The sequence below is a fragment of the Petaurus breviceps genome, unplaced genomic scaffold, assembly GCF_028583685.1.
Source record: "Petaurus breviceps papuanus isolate PSGF00001 unplaced genomic scaffold, PetGlider_PUasm1.0 90977, whole genome shotgun sequence".
Lineage (NCBI taxonomy): Eukaryota > Metazoa > Chordata > Mammalia > Diprotodontia > Petauridae > Petaurus > Petaurus breviceps.
The window spans coordinates 31,375,550-31,395,780 of record NW_027187391.1 but is presented as its reverse complement, the minus strand read 5'-3'; the positions used below and the strand labels follow the sequence as shown (position 1 = coordinate 31,395,780).

At 38.0% G+C, this 20,231-nt stretch overlaps 1 protein-coding gene across 3 annotated transcripts in view; it reads right to left on the bottom strand.

Annotated features, from left to right (window-relative positions):
- The window catches only part of MCM9 (minichromosome maintenance 9 homologous recombination repair factor), a 182,399-nt gene that overhangs the window by 20,949 nt on the left and 141,219 nt on the right, over positions 1-20,231 (bottom strand). For all 3 annotated transcript variants that reach the window (XM_069076958.1, XM_069076960.1, XM_069076959.1), the window contains exons 9-10: positions 2,901-3,103; positions 1,157-1,360 (exon numbers count right to left, since the gene is read on the bottom strand). In XM_069076958.1, the coding sequence (XP_068933059.1) occupies positions 1,157-1,360; positions 2,901-3,103 (407 nt within the window). The remainder of the gene's footprint in view (positions 1-1,156; positions 1,361-2,900; positions 3,104-20,231) is intronic.

The following is a 20,231-nucleotide window of genomic DNA, read 5'->3' as shown; positions in this document are numbered from 1 at the left end:
TCATTGGCCTCTTGCAGCCGTGGCTATGGCTAAACCTCTGCCTTGGGGCCAGCCACACTGACTCATTTCATTTCACTCCTTACTCTCTTGATCTCTCTATCCCCTTCCTTCCCACCACCTTGCCACAGTACCCATTGTGGGCACAGTGGGCACTGTGGTAAGGCACTGGGCACTATCTTCTATTTTCCCATTCAAGAACAATGACAGAGTTGAATCGATCTTGGTTTATGGTTAAGGAATTGGAGGAAGGGAAGAAGGAGGAAGGAGAGGGAAGGAAGAAAAGGTATGGGATGGGTCAATCTATTCCACAATCTTCATCACCCCTAACTTTTTGGATCAAAGTGGTCCATCTATGCCTCCGTTCCCCATTTGTGATTTCTCCCCTATTAATATACAAGCTCCTTAAAGGGACTCTATGTTTGCTTTCGTATTTATATTCCCTAGCATTTAGCACAGTACTTAGCACATAGTGAATATTTAATTAATGCTTCTATTTTCTTTATTTCTTAATTGTGCTGCCAACCCTGATCTCCCCTCACCCTGCCTCCCCCCCACCTAGGACTCTCCTTCTGACTCTTCCTCCTGCCCCACCACCACACACACCTCTAACTGGTGAGTTTTTGTCTTATCCCAGGAAGAACAAGGCTTCTAGGACACTTCTCAGTGAATACTACACCCACCCCCCTCAAGGTAGCTTCCTTTATTCTTTCCTTCCTCCCTTTCTATCTTTTTTATTCATTCATTCTTGATACCTTTTGTTTTCATATTACTTTCATTTTCAAATATATCCCTCCTACCTCTACTATCTAGGGAACCATCCCTTGTGGCAGAGAATAAAAAAGAGGGGAAGAAAAAATTCAGCAAAACTAACCAACCCATAGAAGGAATCTAACAGTGTACGCAATGCCACACTTGCAGTTTCCCACCTCTGCAGAGACAGGAGAGAGGTGAGTGCCCTTAATCATCTCATTTTCATGGTCAATGTAAGACCCCTTTATCTTAAGAAAAGTGTATATTTCTCAGGAACCACTCTCTGAGAGAGCAGAAAGGAAGTTTAGAAGAGTGGAATCCTAAAAGCAATGTTGAAGCTTCGCAGCGACAAGACCTGATTTTTTAAATGACTATGCAAACTAAGAAGGTGCCATGCAAAACTCACCTTCTGCTAAGCGGATCAAGCTCTCCAGTAAGCGGATAGTTGTTCGGGCTGCATTTCTACAGTCACTCTGACGCTGCATTTGATAGTAACGGAGAAGAACCTGGTTGCTCACATCAGACAATTTGGGTTGTAGGTTCCTAATAAGGCAGAAGTAGGTTTTCATCTTTTCCATGCTCCAGAGCTTTTTGGATTTGCTTGGGCAACCTGTGGATCAAATTAGAGTTGGGTCCCTCATTACTAAGGTCAAGAATAAATCTTCATTTTTTACCAGTTTCTTTAAAAAGATGGCTTTCCTTTCTTGTTCATACCTTGTGACTCACAAAATCAAAACAATACTAAGCTCTATCTTTCTCCAGAACAAGTACATAAAAAATTAAAGTTATAATAATGGCAAGCTTCCTATTTCTAATTCCAGAAGTTAAAACCATTTATGATCATTCCGGTCTATTCCAATAGATTGGTCAGCATTTGATCGTCCCTAATTAATCTTAGTTGGGATATCCTTTAGTTTCAACTTTTTGTTTTATAACTTAGCCCAATTCTCCCTGGATACGAGGGTAAGCTATCTAAAGTCATTTGAGGCCATCTCTTCTCAAAAAGAGGGCTACTATAGAGTTATGCCTCGTTACAAATCACATTCATGCCATAAAAAAAAATTGGTCTTTCTCTCTGTGACTCACTTCTTTGCTAGGACTCTACACAAGTACTTGTTCCAATTCCTATCAGTGTCTAGTTTATGAATCAGCTCGTTGGCTTTTCTCTGAGATGAATCTCATTTGTTCATTTCTAATCTTTCTTTGTTCCTTTGGTACTAAGAAATCTGGACCTAGGGAAGGAGAAGGCATCGTAGGCTCCTTACATTCCTTTTTGTTTTGGTCAAACTTCTTGGAACCTGACTAGCTAGTGTCATTTACTAGGTTTTAGCTACCACCCCTTTCTTGTATTCCCCTACTTCCAGCTGGTCATAGTTTCTTCCTCTCCACTTCCTGCTCCCTGAAAATAGCAGACTGCCACCTCAGGTGTTTTAAAACAATATAGGAAAACAAATAAAGGGGTTAGGTGGGGGTGAGAATATGAAATGAAAAGGAGAAAGAGCTTTATACCTTGTAAACTTATAATTATTTCATTCCTTTAATATAGTCTTTTAGTTTGTTATGAAAAGAGAAAAAAACTTACTCTTTCTTATCTCCTTCCTTCCTTTTGACAGGTCTTACTGTGACATTAGGTCATCTCTAACTCTCTCACTGTAATCTGGATGGCCATGCTCTAATCTTCCAGATCTCTTAATTTTGCTTCTCTACTCCTCAATTAGGAACTTGAGAGTCTAAGGTCTTAAGTAAGTTCCATGAATTTCCTATCACCTTCCCTCGTCTGGCCATTCCTTAGAATTCTTCATCTTGGACTGCAGGTTTAGGGATCTATGAGTCTATGGCCCTGGGGAGGGGTGGATATGAGGGAAAAAAGATACATGTAGCTCCTCAGTTACTGGCTTACGGACAAACCTCCAAGGATGGATGCACACTGTATACTTTTCGTTGTTCTTATACCCTGGATCCAACCACTTTCTTATCTCATGAAAAATAATAGTCCATCTTGGGCCACCCATACCTAGAAGTATCTCCCCCAAATTACTTGGTTGCTATATAAAAATGCATAAGTATATAACAATATCAACATATTCTTACTCCCAAACCCCCATAATTAGGTAGGATTATTTTAGCACAACGCTTTTATCTTCACTTACCTTTATTTTCTAAAATAAAAGAAGAAATTACACGATCCCAATCTTCATTCTTGGTGTCAAGTAAAACCAAGACCAAGTCGAATCTACTTAAGAGTGGGCTTCCCAGGGCCACATTAACTGAGACTGATTCACAGGGGTCATATTGTCCTTTGGGGTTGGTGGCTGCCAGGATGGTGGTTCTTGTGTTCAGTTTACATACAAGGCTAAGGACAGAGATGTTACAGTTTATTTTCTAGTATCTACATTTTTCCTGTGACTTATATAAACTTAGTTTACTGATGAAAGAGATTATTGCTGTGCATTTATACCAAGATGATACAGAGGTAAATAACAAAAAATTTAATTATCATGTGAAAGAAAAAAATTACTAAGGAAACATTAAACTTTATAAATACAAATACATATGTATATATATATATATATATATATATATATATATATATATATACAGACAGATAGATAGATATAGAAAGCTATTATTCTTTAGGATGGACAAGGAAGAAGAACAAATAGTAAGAACGTTTATTTTCATAATTTTTAATGGTGGCTGATTTTTCAAAATAATATTGTAAAATTCTTTGAGGAGAAGAAATATAATGTGAAATTTCTCTCTAAAATATGTATATTCTCCATTTGTTTTCTCAATTTGGTGCCTGTTTTTATGGCAGTGGAATATTCCCAGACGAGCAGTTATAATTCAAACTTTCAATGATTACATCAGCAAATTTGTTCTAAATTTATTTTATTTCTGATCTATTTCCAGTTGGCTCTAGATTAGCAATTACCTCATGTCCTGAGCTTTATTGTACCTTAGAGCCAACAATTTTTACTTGTGACAGAATTCACAGAGAAATAACCCTGGCTCCTTGAGGGTAGGGACTGTTTTGGTTTTGTCTTTATCATTCCAAAGTCTATCACAGTGCCTTTCATGTAATAAAAGTATATTAAGTTAGATTGGTACTTAAAAGATGAATAGGTATCTTTCACTGCAAAAACCACCCAACCCCATTTAAAAACTAGTAACAATGAAAAATAGTGTATGGGCAGCCAGCAACTTCAAGGGCTGTTCCAAAACTTATTTGTAGTGAAATGCTTATAAATCAGAACCAATTTTTATCATACAAACTAGATTTTATTTGATGCTAAGATTCTCAGGCTAGCCATAAAAAAATTATTTAATCCATAATGAAATAAACATTTTTAAAGAAAAAAAAAGCATTTCTCATTTTTGTATACCATGAAGATAAAGGAGACACAGATTCAACTCTCAAGGAGTTTATGGCTTAGTTATGGAGATATAATGAGTATGCAAAGAAATATGATTCAAGAACATGAGAGATGACATGAGAGTTACAAATAAATATCTATGAGGGAATCAGAGGAGGGATATATCTTAGCTTGTTGAGAGTGATCAGAAGTAAATATTCTTTTTTATAATCCTATGTCTAAGTGACTATCTTATTTATTTCTATTAGGATTTCCTCAGTGTGATTAAGTAGGATTAAAATATGTTGTTTATAATATTTAGTAATGGTCTGTTCCATTTCTAACCACTAGGCCAGAAACATCAGCTTTAAGCCAAAAGGAGTTCTTTCTGACACCACAAGAAGAGAAATGAGCAGTAATAGTGAATTTCTCTTCCATTCTTCTACATCATGTGTATGTGTGAAATAAAACATTATTAGTGATGTTCAGCGAATGTGCTACAAGGTTCTGGGTTCTTTCGCCTTCTTCTCTTTTTACTCTATACTATAGCATTTAATTATGTCATTAGCTCCAGTGGATTTAAGTTGTCATTTCTATACAGATGATTCTCACACATCCAGCCCAAGTCATGTTGTTTATAACTTCACAATATTTCACATAGACATCCCCTTCTTTTCACTCATACAAGCTGGGGTCCTCATCACCTTTTACAATCACCTTCTAATTGGTCCCCCTGCCTTAATCTCTCTCTCCTCCACTCTATGATTTATTCAACTGTCAAGGTGATTTTTCTAAAGCATAAATCCTATGATATCACTCTCTGCTTAATGATTTCCAGTGATTATCAATTAGCTTTAGGCTCAAATACAAATTTCTTTTTGTGGCATTTAAAGTTCTTTATAAGTTTTAAAAACAAATGTTAAAAAGTTTTTTTACATGCAACCGGGAAACAAGATACACAGGCAATGGGGTATAGAAATCCATCTTGCCCTACAAGAAAGTAAGGGGGGCAGGGAAGGGGAAGGACATAAAAGAGAACAGATTGGGGGAAGGGATGTTCAGTATGCTTGCTGTCTTGGGGTAGGGGGTAAGGGAAAGGGGGAGAAATTTGTAACTCAAAATCTTGTGGACGTGAATGGTGCAAACTAAAAAATAAATAAATGAATTTATCAAGTTCTTTATATCCTGGCAAATTTCTACATTTCCAGTCTTTTTACACTTTACCCTCCCCCAACACTCTATTATCTATTCACATTTGCCTATTTTCAGTTCCTCAAACATGACACTCCTCTCTCTAGTCTCCACTGGCTGTTTCCCATGTCTGGTATGCTCTGTCCCTTCACCTTCACCTCTCCATTTCCCTGGCTTCCTCCAAGATTCAGCTCAAGTCCCACCTTCTACAGGAGGTCCTTCCTGGTGCCCCCCAGTTGTGAGTGCCTTCCCCTCTTAGATTACTGCCCATTTACAGTTGAAAGAAAAATTCTTTGGGCTTTCACCCTGTTTAAGGAGAGAAAACTTAGAACAAAGAGAATTAAAAGGAGTTTATTATAAGTACTTCAAGGTAGGCTGATCAGTAGAGATCAAGGTGGGGCCAGCTTTTATTGACAACTTGCATAATGAGATAAAGAATTCTGATAGGTCAACTGTCAGCAAAAGAGGTTGGGCCCTTGCATCTTCCTTCCTCCCTAAGGTGGAAGTACATGACAATTTCCAGGTACAAACAGGTAGAGGGTAACTTGACTATGTGACAAATATCAGGGAACTGGGTGATGCCTTTTCCCAACACCAACTGACAAGCAGGTCTGAGAACAATGTCACTGAGTCAGTATGAATTTCAATATTACTTTGTATATATCTTGTATGTACCTAGTTGTTTACTGGTTATCTTCTACTTTAGAATGTACACTTTGATGGCAGGGGCTCTTTTTGCCTTTCTTTGAATCTTTAGCATTGAGTACAGTGCCTGACACATAGTAAGCACTTAATTAATATTTGCTGACTGATTGACCCACCATCTTGTCTCTTTTCCACATACAAGCTGAATCTTGAGAAAAAATGTTAATACACACATTTTACAAGTTACAAATACTTGTAAATTTTCCACTATATCCCTGTATACTATCCCACTATCAGAGAAGCTATTCTACCTATTCCATTTTTATATCCTTCCTCTGCCTGTCTCTAATCCTACTCTACCTCCTTCCCCACCTTTGGGGAGTAACTAAACTGTACTGGACCAATGGTGCCACCTGGTGGTAGGTGAAAGGAATAATTTTACCAATTAATTAATCCTGTGATGCTTCTGGGGAGGGGGTGAGAGAGGGGATCATGCATATATTTCATGCTCTATACCTTTTCCTGTCTTTCACCAATCATAACTCAATCAGTTGCCTAAGATGGTATTTCATTTTCATATACACAAATTCTTTATTCTCTCTAACTCTTTTAAGTTACTTGCTCAAGTTTACACGGCCAGGTGTTTCTGGGTGGGTGCTAAGTGTCTGAGCCCGGATTCGATCCCCAGGTCATCCCGACACTGGGGCTGGTGCTCTTACTCGCTGTGCTACCTGGACGCCCCATCTCTCTAACTCTTCATGCCCATTTCTCTTCTAATTCATGTTCACCTACTTCAGGAAAAATCTATGCTCTTCTCCCTTTTTTTCCTTCAGTTCCTCTATGAGGCAAAAAAAAAAAAAAATGGCCACTAATCATGGGAGGCAGCATGATAAAGTCCAGCCACTGGACTGCAATGCCTTAATTTTGGCATTGACTGTGCACAAGGCATTTAGAGAACATATGTAGACCTGCTTCTTGTAAGCACAAATAGTTTCAGATAACAAAACAGTGTGGGTGTGGCGGAAAGAGGGCTGGATCTGGAGTCCAAAGACTCGGACTGAATTTCCAGCTCTCTCACTTACTAGTCTAGGATTTCCAACCTTGGGCAAGGCCCTTAACATCACTAAGTCTCAGTTCTTTTCATCTATAAATTGATAATAATGTTTGCCCTTCCTACCTCACAGAGCTGTTATGGGGAAAGCATTTTCTAAATTGTAAAGCACTACCTAAATGTGGATTAGATTAAAATAATTTCTTTCAGTTTTACTATTTTAGTTATCAATATTTTAATAGTATTGCTTATAATTTTTCATCACAAAATTTCAGTATTTCAGCAACATTATGGTCTAAAAAAAAGTTTTGTGCCCTAGCTTGGGAATCTAGCTTCCATTTAAAACTTTATTTCTAAGATAGGAATCAATCAACTGACAAGTATATATAACTAACATTTGCTGAATGGATGAATAAAAGAATGAAAATAGATGTGGGTTTCAATACAATTCAATAAACATTTATTAAGAGCCTACAGTCTGCCAGGCACTGTGTTAAGCACTGGGGATAAAAAAGAAAAAGAAAGACAATTCCTACCCTAAAGGAGCTTACAGTCTAATGGGGGAAGACAAAACACAAAAGGAAGCTAGAAAGGGAAAGGGATTATGGAGAGACACTTTGGGGTGTACAGTAAGAGCATCTTGTTCTATAGAGTTGGAACTGGGAAAACTTTGGGAAGAGTTTAGTACTCTACCCTCCAGCCCTCTCTACTCAGAAATCCTCGGAATGAGGAAATGTATGAATACCATGTTCTATGGTATACTTTAAGTGGGAATTAAGATCAGAAAATATAAACTATTTAGACATAGGATTCTCTGAGATTTATAGCCTTACAGACTAAGTGCCATTTTAGCTATGATTGAAAAAAAAACAGTAAAATAATAAAATCAATTATATATGTGTATATGTAAAGACACATGCACACACCTATCAGAGGGTAAAATTTCTAAAATAGTTATATCCTTAGAGAGAAAGAAGAGACCTAAGTGGGAAGCTTCAAACAGCAGAGAGCTGAGTGAGTAGGTATTCATCTCATCATTGGTTTATTTCACCCTAGTGCCTACTTGCTCCAAATTCCTGTACTGCTAGCCTTTGCAAACAAGACAAGCAGTGGTTCTGCAACCACATCTGAAAGAAATACCCACATAGCATAACCCCAGACCTCTTCTCCAGCCAAAAAAAAAAATGGTCCAAGTTGGCAAAAAGAACTTAAATGGAAGGAAAAGAACCCAGAAACCTCAAGTTGACCATGACCACATTGGTTTCTTTATGTGGAAGATAACCTACAAACCCCTTCTAACCCATTATCTTACAACTCAAACTCACTCTGCTGCAGAATGATACTGGCTAGGTGAGTTAACAATAGTGGTTTATAATCTCTAATGCTTTGATAGTTCATGGCCAATTAATACCCTCCATTCCCAGAGTTCAGGATTGCCAAGTAATGTTCCTTAGAGCAGCACTGCACACTATTCGCTCCACTTTTTCTGGAATGATCAACTGCTTTTCTTGCTTGCTGCCTACAGCATCCTTCTCACAGGGTCCTTGCCTCCTTTAAGTCCTTTCCTTGATGAGGTAAACAGGTTCATTCTGGTTGCTTCTGATAGAAGTGTTTCACCAACATAGGGGTAGGGTTGTTCTCCGCTCACTGCATGTTCAGTCCTTCTGTATCCCTTATATTATTATTCCATTTTATGAATTAGTGCCACTAAGTTCTCTTAGACTTTGGATTCCTCTTGTTTGCCCACTTTGATGGGTACTCGTGAATCTTGCTGACAGGGACATGAGGGATGAGGGTCTAAGTTCAGTCAGTCTCTGTATTAAAAATTAACAGTTCCAAATAATAATCACTCAAAGCCTAGGAGGCCCTGTGTACCATTAAACATGTATGGTCCTGAAAGACCTGGTCATTGGACCATAAGATTATTATTATTGTTATTATTTGGGGGGGGGGTAAATTGGGGTTAAGTGACTTGCCCAGGGTCACACAGCTAGTAATTGTCTGATGCTGGATTTGAACTCAGGATCTCCTGACTTCAAGGCTGGTGTACCACTGAACCACCTAGCTGTCCTCATATGATTTTTATCATTGGAAAGAATTTTAGAGATTATCTACTCTAGTCCAAACTCCATGTTTTCCTGGGAAGAAGGAAAACTGAGGTTAAGAGAGGTTACAGTCAGAGATGTCAAACTCACAACAGCCAGGAAAACTCCTGAGTAGGAGCCAATTAGATTAAAATATAGTTAAGAAATGTTTGGCAAAATAAATAAAAATATAATACAACATGTTGTTGTTCAATCATTTTTAGTAGTGTCCTATTTGGGGTTTTCTTGGCAAAGATACTGGAGTGGTTTGCCATTTTCTTCTCCAGCTCATTTTACAGATGAGGAACCAGGGTTAAGTGACTTGGCCAGGGTCACAAAACTATTACGTGTCTGAGGCCAGATTTGACCTCATGGTCTTTCTGACTCCAAGACTGGTGCTCTATCCACTATGCCACCTAGCTGTCCATAATACAACACAGATAATGTTAATTTGTGGTTTTCTAAGTCAATTTGTGGCCCAGAAGGATCTATTTCTATCTTTTGTTTGACACCAATGGGTTATGCAACCTGCCCAAGGTCACATAGGTATTAAATCTTTCTCAGTTACCACTCTCAGCTTGAGCCCTGCTTTGCAGGCACTGCCTCCAGTTACCTAAAGTAGGTAATTGGTGAGTCTAAGGACAAAATCAAGGGGTATAGTCAGAAGCAGCTGGGAGCAGCAAGTTTAAGGGCTAGTGCCCACCACTGGACTTGAAAAACACTGCCATGAGGGAATAAGAGTTCCCTGTTATGTTGCAAATGCAGAGTCTCAGAGCACTGGCAGGGTGGAATATCTTAGTTGGTTCTTTCCATCTTAATTGTTTGTGGATGGCATATCATTGTGAGGAAGAACTGAATCTCCAATCTCTTCTGTAGGCTCCCATAAAACTATGGGATTCATCAATTCTAGCCCTTGGTCTGAAATCTAGGTCACATATCCAAAGTTCAAAGAGTCCTGAGAGGATATCTTGTCCTTTTAACAAGGCCTTTTTGCAACTGAGGTCTAAGGAAATTAAGTAATTTACTCAAGGTAACAAAAGAAATAGTAGGTATCAATGGTCCTCTGTTTTCAGAAGCACTGCTTCTTCTACTGTATCGTGCTGCCTCCCTGATGGTTTGTGCCAGAAAACTGTGACCATATTACTTTTTAAAAGGTCCTAGGCTACACAAGGAACAAAAGGCAACTGGGAGCAACAGTCAAGACAGAAGTGGTTGGGAGAAGGTAAATACACTTATGCATTGTTAGAGCTATGAGCTGGTACAACCTTTTTGGAAAGCAATTTGGAATTATGCAAATAAAACAAATACAACATCTTTGACCCAGAGATTCTATTACTAGGCTTGTATCCCAAGAAAACCATTTATAAGGTCTCCACATACGCAGCACTTTTTGTGATTGCAAAGAATTGGAGACAAACATGACTCAATAGAAGAAATTTGAGAAGGCACTCCCCATCCACCCTTTCATGGAAATGAGAGGTTTACAGATGTTGCACATTTCGCATATTTTCAGACTTTTTAACGATACTGACAGGTTGCACTTATTTTTTTGCTCTTCTTTTTCTTAAAAATACTGGAAAAACTACGATGATGTAAAAAACAAAAGATATCAATAAAAATTTATTTTATGCAAAAGGTGATTTGGGGCAAGGAATCAGATAACACAGTCTAGAAGAATGATTAATCATCCCAATTACAGTGATGTGTTCCTGGGATAGCAGCAAATTAGTAATGAGGTCTATTTTTTTTAAAGCAATAGGGGTTAAGTAACTTGCTCAAGGTTACACGGCCAGTTATTTCTGGGTGTGGTGCTGAGTATCTGAGCCCGGATTTGATCCCCAGGTCATCCCAACACTGGAGCCGGTGCTCTTACTCGCTGAGTCACCTGGCCGCCCCTAAGCAATTGGGGTTAAGTAACTTGCTCATGGTTACACGGCCAGGTGTTTCTGGGTGGGTGCTAAGTGTCTGAGCCTGGGATTTGATCCCCAGGTCATCCGGACACTGGAGCCGGTGCTCTTACTCGCTGAGCCACCTGGCTGCCCCTAAGCAATTGGGGTTAAGTAACTTGCTCAAGGTTACACGGCCAGGTGTTTCTGGGTGGGTGCTAAGTGTCTGAGCCCGGGATTCGATCTCCAGGTCTTCTCAACACTGGAGCCGGTGCTCTTACTCGCTGTGCTACCTGGCCGCCCCGAGGTCTATTTTTATATAGTAATAAGGTTCTGGGGAAAAAATCTAGTGACCAAAGGAGTATCCATGGTCTTCATTAGGGACACTAGTCATATTCATGTGAGACTGTCTGAGACCAGTCCAGATTCCAGTACTGTTGGGGGATGATACTCTTGGACCAGGTGTTGTTTCCTGCAACACACTATTCAATTCTCAGCCTCCGAGGTGTATCTACTATTTTTCTGTATGATGTACCTAATAATACCACTGATAAATGTAGACCTGTGTCCATAGAGAATTGTAATCATGTAAAACTGGGATCAAATGACAAGGTGCAATAAGTATGTATTTAAATGTTGCCATTTTGCTATAGATTTTTCATGCTGAAGATACTGCATGTGGATTTTGTTTTATAATATAGGTTAAACTTAATAAGATCATGGGTTAAGGCTAGAATAGACCTTACAGAGCTTAATTCATTTTAGAGATGAGGAAACTGAGAGGTGTTCAATGACTTGTTCAAAGTAACACAGGTAGCAGCACCATGGTGAAGTAATTGATGTGGACTGTCCCTACTCTGTAGGTATACTAATATTTTAACATGGAGTTTACGAAACCTAGGTGAGTTAATGCTTTTCTAAATTGACTGCCAATATAATGCTTCAATAGAGAATGTGGAGAACATGGTTCATTTCCTTATATATTACACATGTATGTAAACTACTAGGTAACACCCAAGTATTTAAAATATACCAATGGATCTATGATTTCATAGGTTTGGGAGTTCCCTCCAATGATTTCATCAGTTGGATATTCCTATCCATGGCTGTTCATCCTTGTGCAACTTCTGCCCATGATCTCTGAAAAGTTTACCATGGGGATATACACACCATGATGGAAGCCTTCTTTACTTTCCTCCTACATTGAGAAGGCACCAGTGAAACACTCTAGCTGTCACCTCTCATCCCTTGCTCTTACCATAAGCCTAGCTCAATTCCCCTGCCTATTTCCTGACATTCTTACTCCTTTTGTTCTTTGATATTCTCACTGGCTATATGTTGTAGCATTCTCACTTTACCATGCACATCTCTACTGCCCTCTATATGATAACTGTCTTTAATCCCTTATAGGTAGCAACGCTCTTGCCGTCTTATAGTAACACTAGTAAAATCTTAGTACTGAAGAGATGGACTTTTGCTTTCATGGGAAGCTAGGAATCAGAAAAAGTCCTTTGCAACTGCCCAAAGGCAATCTAACCCACTTTTATTATCCTGATTGAGCCTGGGTCCAGCTCATTGTCTGTCTATACTGTCAGTCTCAAGGTACAAACTGTTGAATAAACTCTATAGGTGTTCATTCAAATGTAAGTAAACACAAACAATAAAATGTTATCCCCAATTAAATGCATAATTCATATAATGTGCAAAGCTTAGTACATTCCAAAACAATGCAGTGGGGGAGGAATAGAGAATAAGCATTTATGAAGCACTTTACAAATATTAACTCATTTGACAGATAATATGCTAGTCTTATTTATGGAGGGTATGTATTTTCTACATACACTGCAACACATATGAAAATTCCTAAGAGATGGTGCTGAAGTCTAAGAGAGCTAGCTATTAACAATAAAAAAGTAATTTGCATGAAAACTCACATTGTAGGACACAATTCTAATCAAAACTTTTCCACAGATCAATTAAAATATGTCCCTATTGTTGTTCAATTGTTTCAGTAGTGTCTGACTCTTCATGATCCCATTTTTGGGGTTTTCTTTTTTTTTTTTTTAAGCAATCGGGGTTAAGTACCTTGCTCAAGGTTACATGGCCAGTTATTTCTGGGTGTGGTGCTGAGCGTCTGAGCCCGGGATTCGATCCCCAGGTCATCCCGACACTGGAGTCGGTGCTCTTACTCGCTGTGCTACCTGGCCACCCCTGGGGTTTTCTTGGTAAAGATAATGGAGCGGTTTGCCATTTCCTTCTCTAGCTCATTTTTTCCATACAAGGAAACTGAGGCAAAAAAAGGTTAAGTGACTTGCCCAGGATTATACAAATAGTAAGTGTCTTAGGTCAGAATGGAACTCAGGAATATGAGTCTTCCTAACTTCAGGTCCAGCACTCTATCCACTGTGCCACCTAGCTCCTCTCCAAAATATATCCTTATAAGACAGTAAAATGAAAAAGCAGACGAATTCAAAGAGTTCCTGAAAAACATGATTCAAGGAATCAAATCAGAAAAAGACAAAATAGAAATGGAGTTAGAGAAATGAATAAAGAATTCAGAATGACAAGATAATGGTGGTTCAGGAAAAGAATCCTGTTTTACATTGTAGAATCTTTTGTATTTCCTACCCCAACAAAGCAAAAGCCTGATCTATTTTTTAATGAGATTTAAGAGAAGATTAGGTTTTATTAAAGGTTGTAACAGGAGTGGGTAAGGTTCAGAATATTTTGATTTTGTAGAGTTTAAGATACACATTGATCTCTTCTTCGTCACACTTATCCTTTCAGGCCTACGCCTACTGCTAATTAACATCCTGCCCTGATAAGTATTGCACCTGTAGGGACCTGAACTTAAGAGCTTAGCATTCAGCAATGTGAACTCTAAATTATATCAGGCAATGAGACCAGTGAGCTTAAAATGCAAGAAGAGCACATTCAGATTTTGAAAATGAGAGACTGGCAGACAGAATGGGCTAAAGTAAATAAGAGAAGCTCTTTTATGTGGAAACTGGCACAAAAAAATGGCCATTAAAAAATAGGAAAATGAGTTACTTCAAGTCAAGATGGCAAAGTGAGATATTGAAAGGGAGTCAACCTCTTTAATTTCTCCACAAAACAGACACATCAAAAGGATTGAAAAAGGCTAAAAATACTCACAAGATACTAAAAATATGCTCTCAAATAAAAAGAACAAAGGGGTAAGAGCATCTGTACAATAAAAATCCTAGAGAAATATACAAGAAGCAATGAAGACAAAAAGAAATTATATAAGATACTAAGAGAGATGTCTTCAAATGGTTTAATGATCCATTTAAGGAATTCAGGGAAGTATAATTGGTTAAAAAAAAATCTCAAGGGGAGGCTAGGTGGTGCAGTGAATAGAGCACTGGTCCTGGAGTCAGGAGGACCTGAGTTCAAATATGGCCTCAGACACATCACACTTTTGTGACCTTGGGCAAGTCACTTCACCCCAATTGCCCAGCCTTCCCTCCCCAATAAAAGCAAAAAACAAAAAACAAAGAAAATCTCAAGAGCTAATAGAACAGCTTTTAGAAACTGAAATGTTATGGGAGGAACTACAGTTAGAATGCTAAAAAATACTGGAAGGAAATAAGAAAAAAAATGAATAGGGGAAAAAATAGAAGCAATCCAAAACTTACTTAAGATAGTAGAAATAAAAACTGTTGATAACATAGATGAAGTGAAAAAATAAGACCAGCAATAACTCAACTACTGTGAAACGTGGAAAATATGCAAATTTAATTGACAGCTAAAAAAGTCAAGTGCAGCAACCTCAGCTTCCTGACATCACAGAAAATTTGGAAAAAAGAAAAAATCTTGAGTATTATACTTTCAGAAATCGCTCAAGAAAATATGCCAGAAATATAAAAAACCTATCATAATATATAAGCAGAATGAATCCATAGGATTTTGATATAAAAATATTTTATAAATACCAACACTTCAATTACAAAGACAAAATCCTGCAAGCTGAAAGAAAGCAGAAATCACATAGCATACTTACGTGACACATAGAACATTCAGATCAATGGGCAATGAAACTATAATTATCTTTCCAGCCAAACTTAATATGCCCCATGATGGCAAGACATGGACATAGACTAGGGACTTATACTTTAAAATATCTTCACAGAGATCTATACATTCCGCTTTAAAATTAATTTACAAATAAAAAAAATCTTATTTCTATATTATACCCACATACAGGCTTCTATGTTACTTTTATTTCCAAACATCTATTTCTCTCCTCTACCCAGGTGTGCTATCCTTTGTATGCAAGAAGAAAAGAAAGAATAAAAGCAGTTCAGCACATTAATCAACACATCAACCCAGTCTATCATATTCAGTATGATACACTGATAGTCCTCATCTCTTCTTTAGGTTAAAGCTTGCTCTTTATAATCACATAGAATTTTCTTTTTGTTGTTGTTGTTCTTGCCATTTACATTGTAGTAGTTACAGTATATATTGTTCTCCTGCTTCTCCTTATTCCACTCTACCAGTTCATCACTCTTCCTCTGGACAGCTGGATATTACTGAAATGACCCAACAACAACAAAACGTTACTCTGAATCCTCCATATTTGTTCTCGTGACACAGTAATAATCTATTACATTCAAATACCACAATTTGTTTACCACTTCCCATTTGCTGGACATCTACTTTGTTCCTAGGTTTTTCTAGGAAAAAGGGTTGTGAGATACATGTATTTTAAAAGAGTTATTAAAAAAACAACTAAGCTTTCAGGCAAAATTGTAAAATACCTGAAACCGTTTCAAACAAAGATAAAACAGTTGCTAATTAAAAATGAGAACCTTCAGAGTAGTATATTGGCTAAATTATTAAATTTTTCAGAAGGTTGTTTCAAAAAAATTGAGCAGAAGGATCAGAGGTAATTCCAAATTATAGTACTATCTTCGTTAACTTGGAAATCTAGATTTAAAGGTAGCTAGATAGTGCTGTGGATAGAATACCAGGCCTAGAGTCAGGAAGATTCATCTTACTAAGTTCTAATCTGGCCTCAGACACTTACTGACTCTGTATAACCCTGGGCAAGTCCCTTAACCCTGTTTGTCTCAATTTCCTCATCTGTAAAATGAGCTGGAGAAGGAAATGCCAAGTCACTCCAGTATTTTTGCCAAGAAAACCCCCAAAATGGGGTCACAGAGTTGGACATGACTGAAACAACTGAACAATGACACAATTTAAAGAATCCTAAATAGTTAACAATATAAGAAAAGAATCTTGTTTTGAGCGGTCAAGTTAAATTTTGATTAGAAGAGTACAAATTGTATCATCATTTAGTAAAGTGAATAATCATTTTGTAAAAAATAGAAGAAAAGACAAATTTAGCAAATATAACTAACTGTAAATGGACAAAATTCACTAAAAAAGGGGCGGAGTTTATGAATGGATTAAAAAGTGGAAACTGAATTTTTGTATGTTAGAGCAATAAGAATCCAGAAAAGTCAGCTATGTCAAATTCCCTCAAGGAATTTTAAAAACATTGCTGAACCCTTTTCTTTCCAACCCTCCCTTTTGAAAGAAAGAAGGAAAGAAAGGAAGGAAGGAAGGAAGGAAGGAAGAAAGAGAGAAAGAAAAAAGAGAAAGAAGGAAAGAAAGAGAAAGAGCACCTGAAAAGAGGAAGCTATTGTTAATTACTGTAATCATAATAAGCTGCTGCTTATGACACCATGGTATATATATTGACTATCCTGAAGCCTGCACTGACCCTGATACCTCCAGTTATAGTATGTTACTACACCCTCCCAACCAACTCCAAGTAGTGTCATCTATTTGCTTGTTTAAACTGAGAAGCTATGAGTGGCTTAGGCTTTCTCTTACTCTGTTTCCCATCTCATGTGCTAATTAGTCCTGAAGTAACCTTGAGGGTAGTTGTTACTCATGTGCAGGCTCTAGACACTCAGAAAAGAGTCTCAACTCCACTTCCCAATTAGAACCCAGAGTGCCATTCTAGTTAACTGACACAAATACCTCCTGTCCTCCTTGACCCCCATGCCTCACCAAACCCCACAGAACTCTCAGACTGCTTTGCCTTACTACAGCCTGTGCCAAAGTAATAGAGAGTCTTTCCTCCATTCTTTCCTCAATCCCATGAAAAGTGATGCCCGAGGTTAAAAGGAGCAGGAATTCTCCTTCCTTAGCCCTAGTCCTATCCTCTCCTGCCCTTGCTAAAAGCTAAGACTGGTGAGGAAGGAAACAGAAGTTCTGGTTCTTCTGCTATAGTATATCTTCCCCTACCTCTGCTGAGAGCAGCAAGATTTCCTGTTCCCACCATTATCCCCAAAGCAGAGAGATTCCATGAACCCTAAAGCTGAGGAAGTTCCCTGTTTCTCACAAAAAGTAAGGTGGGCCCTTGCTTTCCTCCCTTTCACCATCAAACAGAAATACCCTCTATACACAGGAAATACCCTCTATCACTCCAACCCCTGTCTGGTCAAAGCCTCCAACCTGGCAAACTACACCACAAAAGCACCTAAGGCTCACACATATATTATCTTAGTTAGATTTACCCCTTCTACTACTGTCCTTAAATACAGAAATGAGTAGTAAATTTTTTTTTTTTGCTTTTTGGAGGGCAATTGGGGTTAAGTGACCTGCTCAAAGTCACATGGCTAGTAAGTGTTGAGTAGTAAATTTTTTAAAGACAAGAAAGAAATTCAGTGACATAAGAGATGTAAAGGATAAAATCTCTTAAAAAATGCAAGTTGAAGCATCTATGTAGAGAACAGAAGAAATTCCAAATGATAAGTTAAACTGGATAATAAACGAAGAAATTCAGTTTAAAAAAAAAAACCCAACAAAAACAGTTATAAGAACAATTAGAGAATTCAGTAGGCAACAAAAGTGAAAAACAAGCCCAGGATATTTAACTGAAAATTTAACCAATAAATAGGCAGGATAAAGTAACAGATTATAAAGACAAAGCGGTAATTATAAATAATTTAATTAGGATCCCAAAAGACAGCAAAAGGGAAAAATACTTGACATAATTAGAAAAACCTTTCCAGAGTGGTCAAGATCAAGCAACATATTGTTTAAGTAGAGAGAACATATAAGGCCTCAGAGCATGGAAAAATCCTAATGACAAACAGTCACAGAATTGTTAAATTATAGTATTTCAGAGACAAAGGAAAAATTCCCCGATCATCTAGAAATGAAAAACAAATATGTTACAAAAAATACTAATTAGAATTACACCAGGCTTTCAACCACAACACAGGAAAGATGGCAAGGCTGGACAAAAAAAAAAAAGCAAAAGTCTTTAAAATTAGAGCTGGAATCCAAAATCACAAAGCCCACAAACGTGACCATATTGTTTGTAGACCAAAGAATTTACTTCAAAGACAAACAAGACCTGGAAGAATGTACCAACAAAAATCCTTGATTAAAAAACTGAAAAAGCAAGGGAGGAATAACAAACTGAATGACAAGTATAAAAAATATGATAATATTAAATATCAATAGTTGTAAAGCAAGTTTAATTGATTATATTAATATTTAATGTTACATTTACAAAAAGTTATTTAAAAGAAGGCAAAAATATGTTGCTTGGAGGAAAGATATTTAAACCAGAAAGCATTAAAAGAGATAAATAAGGATGGTATAACTATGTTAATAAGTCCTGTTTTAAATGAGACTACATAAATTTTAAATACGTACTTCTCCCTGAAACACACTAATCACTCAGTCCTTTATCCTACTCACCTTCCATGAATACTCCTCCACCCCACCTCATCTATACACAAAGATGGTCATATCCTCAATCCTGCCATCACTCATAAATATACCATCTCCAAGTTCAAGAATTATGAAATCCCCTTATCTAATCATAATCTATTGGCTTTTTACTTCTTCCTTTGCTCTCCTTTACATAACCCTATTCTTCATCTACACTATAATCTCCATCCCTTGACCCCTCAGTTCTCTCTCAGGCCATCTCCCCTGCATTAGCCACTCTCTCCTCTTCCTACCTTGACTCCTTGGTGAACCAATTCAACTCCACACTGTCTTCCTTTCTTGAATCCCTAACCTCTTATGATATCACTGACTATGCCCAACCAAGCCTCAGTCATGGATCATTCCCATCATTCATTACCTTTGCTCTGAACCCACATGCTGCTGAACTAAGGTGCAGAAAATCACACAACCTTTCTGTCTGGTTGGGCCTATGCTTTAGGAAAATCACTTCAGTGACCTGATAGAGGATGGATTAGAGTGAGACAAGCCTTGAGACAGTCAGACTCACCAGCAGGTTAAGTGTGAGGTGATGAGAGCCTGCCTGCACTAGAGGGGTATCAGTGTCAGAGGAGTATATTCAAGAGATATTGCAAAGGTGAAACTGGATGGCCTTGGCAACAGCTTAGTTGCCACTACAAATTTATGTACCTAACCTCAACTGGGCCCTGACTACTGCTATCTTACTATACATTCCTTATCAACTCACTAATTCTACTCACCACATTGGCCCTTTCAAACCTTTTCATCCCTCTTCAAATCTCCTATGGTTCTCCTTCCTCCCATTCTCTCACCTGAGAACTTTATCTCATATTTTACAGAAAGAATTGAGGCCATTTGTCATGAATTCCCTTTTCTCCCCTCTTCCTCATCTCCTATCATCCTTATGCCTTCTGCCACTCTCTCCTCTTTCATTCCTGTCTCACATGATGAAGTGATTTTTGAGGGATTTTTTGGTTGATTAGTTGTATACAACTTTTTTGACCCCTTGGTTTTCTTAGCAGAGATACTGGAGTGGTTTGCCATTTTTTTCTCCAGTTCATTTTACAGATGAGGAAACTAAGGCAAATAGGGTTAAGTGATTTGCCCTGGATCACACAGTAAGTGTCTGGGGCCACATTTGAACTCAGGTCCTCCTGATTCTGGGGCCAGCATTCTATCCACTGCCCCACCCAGCTGCCCTCTAAGTAACCTTACTTCTTACCAAAGCTAACCCCTCTACTTATTCAAGTAATCTCATTCCATCCCATCTCCTCCAACAAACTGCCCCCTTCTGTCATCCCTACTCTTTCACTAATTTTCAATTTTTCCCTCTCTACTGGTTCTTTGCCTACTGCCTATAAACATGTCCATGTCTCCTCTATCCTGAAAAAAAAAATATCCCTCATTTGAGCCTTCCATCCCTGCTATCTTTCCATATTTCTTCTGTGCTTTGTAGTTAAACTCCTTGAAAAGGCCATCTACAACAGGTGTCTCCAGTTTCTCTCCA